At 31.2% G+C, this 6,054-nt stretch overlaps 1 protein-coding gene across 2 annotated transcripts; it reads left to right on the forward strand.

Moving 5' to 3' along the window:
• Positions 1–806: 806 nt before the first annotated feature.
• Positions 807–3,991, forward strand: LOC110654278 (uncharacterized). 2 transcript variants are annotated; one of them, XM_021810208.2, is made up of 4 exons: positions 808–1,235; positions 1,448–1,656; positions 2,769–2,876; positions 3,157–3,991. In XM_021810208.2, the coding sequence occupies exons 1-4, from the start codon at positions 944–946 to the stop codon at positions 3,835–3,837; spliced, it is 1,290 nt and encodes a 429-aa protein (XP_021665900.2). In that variant the 5' UTR covers positions 808–943; the 3' UTR covers positions 3,838–3,991. The 2 variants fall into 2 exon arrangements, with proteins under 2 accessions (XP_057985231.1, XP_021665900.2); XM_058129248.1 differs by lacking the exon at positions 2,769–2,876 and having other exon boundaries at positions 807–1,235.
• Positions 3,992–6,054: the final 2,063 nt, after the last annotated feature.

The following is a 6,054-nucleotide window of genomic DNA, read 5'->3' on the forward strand; positions in this document are numbered from 1 at the left end:
TGATTATGGTTTCATTTTATTGTTGAATCAAAATCAGTAATTTTATCTAAATTGTAAATTAAAAAAATTATTTTAATCATTTAACTGTTTTAACTCAAATTAAATTAAAAATTGAATATAATTAAAACTGCACTCAATTGACTGAAGCAAAATAAAAAATGAAACTGCGAGGAACCAATATCTTTTGTTCACAGATTAAAACCAATGATTTCAAACTGAAATCAACCCAGAACAAGCCTTTCTAGACTTTGGGAGTGAGCGTTGATTGATTTAATTTAAAAAAAAATTGAAAAATTAAATAAATCAAAATTTTTAACTTATCAAGTCAAATTGGATTCGAGAGAAAAATGAATTAAATCAAAATTTTGAATGTATCAAATTGAATCAAACTAAATTAGAAAGAAAATCAAATCGAATCGATTTGGAGTTCATTTGAGATTATATATATATTTTTAATTTAAAATATAATAATAATTAATTAAAAAAAATATTGAATTTGGTTAGATTCTAACAATTTTATTTCTCAAAAAATTAAATCAAAATGAACAGACAAAATTTATTAAAATCGAAAATTAAGATGGAGTAAAATATAAAAAAATTAAATTAAAAAATTCAAATTAAATCAATTGGATTAATTTTTTCAACTTAAACTGAATTCTCCTCACCCTATTTTGGGTCAAGGTTGAAAAAGAAAAAATAAAAGGGTTCAATGCGACGTCGTTGTAGTTGTACGGATCGTTCTTGCGTGGTGAATCTCAGCCGTGATCTTTTCAACGACACCAATCGACCAACAAAAATAGCAAGATGAAATTTCTCCAAATTCAAATAAAAGTCCCCGCCAAAACAAACTCAGTCACATATCTCTCCGATCTGAATGCGAAACAAAAAGTGTGAATCCGAATCCAGAAGCAAAATTCAAAGCAACGACATGCCGTCTTAGACGATGGAGAAAGGCCTAGTGTCAGTGGACCGGTGGACGGAGGGAAGCCAGGTGTACTTCCTGACTCACCTGCACTCGGACCACACCCAAGGTTTGACCTCTAGGTGGGCGAGGGGTCCTCTCTTCTGCTCGAGGCTCACCTCTCAGCTCTTTCCTTCCAAGTTCTCAGACTTCGACCTCTCCTTTCTTCGCGTCATGGATATCGGCGTTTGGTATTCCATTTCTCTCGTTTCTCCTTCATCTGGATCCCAGACTGTCTTACAAGCAATGGCCATCGATGCTCATCACTGTCCTGGTAATTTGATTTATAAATTTTTGATTGCCCATTTGTTATTTGGTATTGGGTCTCGCTGAATTGAATTATCCATATATTAATTAGGAAGTAATTTTTTTGCTAATTTTTGATTGCCCATTTATTATTTGATTTTGGGTCTCGCTGAATTGAATTATCCATATAGTAATTAGGAAGTAATTTGGTGTAGGAGTTGATAGTTTTGTATCCAACAGGTGCAGTTATGTTCTTATTTCGGGGAGATTTTGGTTGCATACTCTACACCGGTGATTTTCGGTGGGAAGCTAAAAGTGAGCGGGCGAAGATAGGGAGAACCATGCTCCTTAATGCTCTAAAGGATGACAGTGTCGATATCCTTTACTTGGACAACACATACTGCAATCCTTCATTTGATTTTCCACCTCGAGAAGTGGCTGCCAAGCAGGTGCAGTTTACATTTCTTAATTATTTAGTTTAGTTTATGGGTATGATCAAGTCACCAGTTCTTTGATCTGCTTTATATGAATTGAATTAATACAATGTACTTCTGGTTGTGAGCACCTGTGCAGTTTATGCTAATATGCTACCATTTTAAGCACACATATTTAATATTATGCGGAAAGGTAAAGAACTATAGATGCCTAATCTGTTATGCCATACTGCTTTAACTCTTGAAATGATTAAGAATATTTATAATGTACCCATGTTAGAATCCAATAACTCATCTCCAGGGTTAATTCTTGGAAAATAAACTTTTCATGAGGTGAATGTTCAGAACCAAATTTTTGTTGCTGCTCACCCCATATCAATATGCAGGGTCTTCCTCTGCATCTGTCCATGTGTGTCAAGTATAGAGTCATTATGATAACGATCACAATGCTGGTTCCTTGTTTTGAGTTGAAATAGTGAACGTTATATTTTGAAGGAGAATGGAAGAGGCTACACTATGAGGAGAAAATTTGGTTTAGGTAGCTATCAAGAAACTAAAATAAATATATTTTTTAAAACAAGGAGATTTAGCAAATGGAATTGTAACTGAGTCAAGCAAGGGAAAAATAAATTCCTTCTATCCAGAAAAGCTCCAAAAGAATCCTCAATGTAAGGCTGAGAAGATAAAAGGGAAAGGGGGAGAGAATTAAGTTGAACCAAATTGTGTGAAATTTGTTAGTTTCGTTATTTTAGTTTCTATATAAAGTAGCAAATGCATAATTGCAATTGAAAACCAGAATATTCTGCAGGGGTTTTAGCTTGGACATCATGTTGTTGAAAGATTATAAATATTAGATGACAGAGTGAATGTTGTGACAGTGGAGATGAAATATGAAGGAAAGCCAAAATGTTGCTAGCAATAGGAAAATGGCTACCTATTTGTTTAGGAAGTACTTTCAAGTAGCTGGAGATAGATCAAAACTGATACATTCTTAGTTGTAGTAACAGAATTAAAGATTTTGACAATGGAATATGTGAAATCTGGTTTATGTTGGCAATGCATTTCAGGTTTACCAACATGTTACCTTATGAGAGAGTTCTTACTGGTTTAGTTCTGGCTGACAACAGGTTGTTGATATTATTGCATCCCATCCAGATCATGACATTATCATTGGAATCGACTCTTTGGGAAAAGAGGATCTTTTACTTCACATTTCACGTGTGCTTAAAATAAAGGTGTGATCACTCTCGCTGTTGATGGGAAAATGTGAGCTTCTTACCTGTGGATTATCAAAATGGTCATTTTTCAAAGGGTATAACCCAATATTCTGCAAATTCAACATGCAAAGTCTTAAACTTTGTTTACTGGCTTTAAGAACTCAAATCTTCTTTTCCTTCTACATGGGTGTAGTAGTTATCTGGAGGTCAATGTTTCATTGCAGATTTTTTAATTTTTTCCTTTCACTATTTCTGGTTTAGTTTTTCTGCTCTAATTTTTCTGTTTTCATCACTAAAGATTTGGGTGTGGCCAGAACGGTTGGAAACAATGCATCTTCTTGGGTTCCATGACATATTCACCACTAAAACTTCTGTGACTAGAGTGCGAGCCGTTCCTCGCTATAGTTTTAGCATTGAGACTCTAGAGGGGTTAAATACAATGCGTCCAACAATAGGAATAATGCCATCCGGTCTTCCATGGGTGGAGAAAACTGCTAAAGAAGATGACAATCTTTTTGGTTCCTTTTTAACTTCTCGTCATAAAAAGGGAAAATTGAGTGAAGAAGGTGGGACCTGGACTGATCCGCTGAATGGAAGTGTTGTGGAAAGGTTCCATCAATACATATATTCAGTTCCATACTCTGATCATTCTTGCTTCACAGAGATACAGGAGTTCATTGAGCTTGTCCAGCCAACTAGCATGAAAGGGATTGTGTCTACATCTTCTTTTTATGCTGAACCTCTTTACTATTTTGGCCAACTTTGTGGAGAAAACCGGCTATCAAAGAGGTTTTGCTACCAGCGTGGAAAGAAAGATGGAGGCGATAGAGTGGTTGCTTGTGAAACCAAATCTTATTCTGGAAATTGTAGTTCCACTAAGGCAGCAAGTAAAAGGAGGATGGGAAGGCTGAGCTGGGTAAGGGCAATGAGAAGATTACACCGTGGTGCCAAAATTGAAGAAAATGACTCTTCTGATTGATAAGTTTAGTTTTGCCATTAGGGTACCTAGACAATTTGAGTGATGTTTACTTGTAAATGAACGTATCATTTCATAACGCTGGTGTACATCGAAATTTATGAGGCACCAACATTTTATCCCTGGTGAAATGTTGGTGTTGGACAATTTTTCAACATGACAAACCTCCAACAATGCACCTACGCGAGTTCGACACATGCCATATGTGTAGAATTCGGACACTTTCGAGATATGGGATGAACGCTTATATATATGATGAGCATGTGTTGTATTTATATGCTTAAGTCTATTATATATATGATTTTAATAATAATAATAATAATAATAATAATAATAATAATAATATAAAAACTTTTATAGTTTTTATTAATGATAAACTCAAGGTTTGGAGATTATATATTCACTTGTACGGTGTAATGGTGTATTTTTAAATTTGTTTAGAGAAAAGATTTAATTTAATTAACAAATAAAACTTACTTAAAAATGTTTTATTTATTAAAGAAAAAAAAAAAGAGCTTTAGGTAACATGTCCAATTTTTTACTCTTTGGTGTTAATATATTGTGTACCGGCTTAAGGGATCGCTAAGCCTTCATCAATGACTAAGAGAGCTTTCATCTTACTGATTAGCCTTCTAATAGGCCCTGGGTGGGCTTTGAGCCTAACAGATTAAGGGCTTAAGCCTTCATGATTGGACTTTCGTTATATTTGGTTGTGGGCATGCTTCCTTAAACACCGGTACAAATGATAGTGACCACCAACCTAAATAACGATTTGTTCACTAATATTAATTATTTTAATAATTATTAATTATTTTATTAATTATTAATAATTAATTATTTATATAATGATATAAAATAAAAGTATTTGATAAAAATAATTATTAAATTAATTATTAAAAATAAAAAAAATAATAAAAGAAAGTAAAAAAAGATAATGTTTTATAAATTGTTTGTTTTATTTTTAAATATTAATATAAATATTATATTATTAAATAATATAAATAAAAGAAGAATACACTATCTTCAAAACTTTTGCCTGACGGAGAAGTCTTCCACCTATTCATTAAATCCAACTTGAACAGTTTTATTATATAAAAACTTAAACTTTATTTGGTGCAATATTTTGCTTTTGACTTTTAATATATGAAACGTACATTTATAAATATTTATTTTTTAAAAAATGATAATGACAACTGCAGCCATACCATTCATGAGATAGAAGGAATCCGACTGCAGGGTTGAATTAAAAATAAGAAAAAAAAATGTTGTTGAATTTTATTTTAATTTATTTTGTTGATGGGTGAGGGTGGTTAGGACTTGGAGGCTTGAGAAGTTGTCAAATGTTGAGGGCAGGTCATTTCTCGTGTTCAATGTCCCTTTTCCTCCTTTTACACTTCATTGAAATGGAAAAATATATTACCTTCTCTTCAAACTTTTGAAAACAAAATGTGATGGTGGGCAAGAGTGACACATGCCCAACTAAACAAAAACAAAAAGGAATAATTGTAAAAAAAATAAAAAATAAAAACTTATCTTTTTAAATTTTTATAATTTTATCTTGTATTATAAAAATTATTAGTTAAATTTTAAATTTTTTAATTCTTATTAATTTTATTCATTGTTATCATAATTATTATTTTATTAAGAAAAATATTATGTAAGTATCATGTAAAAATGTAATTTTAATAATATGTAATACTTTTTATATTGGCATACTATAATAATATGTTCTTACTAAAAAATACATGTTTTAGTCTCTTTAGGTGTTCTAATATCATATTTTTATTTCATCTATCAATATTAACAAGCTATTTAATTATAAATTAAAAAATATATATTAATATAAGGTATTTATGTTAAATAAAATATATTTTTTCTCTTTTATTTAAAAGTAATCTTTATTTTCTATATTGACTGTAATTAAGTCATACTTATATGGCGTCTTACGTAATATTTTTGTCAGTAACATAACAGTTTTCTTAATGTGAAAAAAATTAATAAGAATTAAAAAATTATAATTTTTATAATATAAAATAAAATTATAAAAATTTAAAAAATAAAGTAACATAATATAAAAATAATTTTTTTTTTCCTTTTTACAAGTATCCCAAACAAAAACAAATTCAAATTGTCCTGTGGAGTGGTGTTTCGGGATGTAAGAGCAATTGGCTTTACGTGTCAGATGGGCTGGGTTTTCGGCTTACCGCTCAGCTATTCTTG

This window comes from Hevea brasiliensis, chromosome 10 (assembly GCF_030052815.1).
Source record: "Hevea brasiliensis isolate MT/VB/25A 57/8 chromosome 10, ASM3005281v1, whole genome shotgun sequence".
Classification (NCBI taxonomy): Eukaryota; Viridiplantae; Streptophyta; class Magnoliopsida; order Malpighiales; family Euphorbiaceae; genus Hevea; species Hevea brasiliensis.

Coding starts and splice junctions, on each gene's coding strand:
- LOC110654278 (XM_021810208.2), top strand. CDS start 944: ATGGAGAAAGGCCTAGTGTCAGTGGACCGGTGGACGGAGGGAAGCCAG. Junction 1,236..1,447: donor CGATGCTCATCACTGTCCTG/GTAATTTGATTT, acceptor TGTATCCAACAG/GTGCAGTTATGTTCTTATTT. Junction 2,877..3,156: donor CACGTGTGCTTAAAATAAAG/GTGTGATCACTC, acceptor TCATCACTAAAG/ATTTGGGTGTGGCCAGAACG.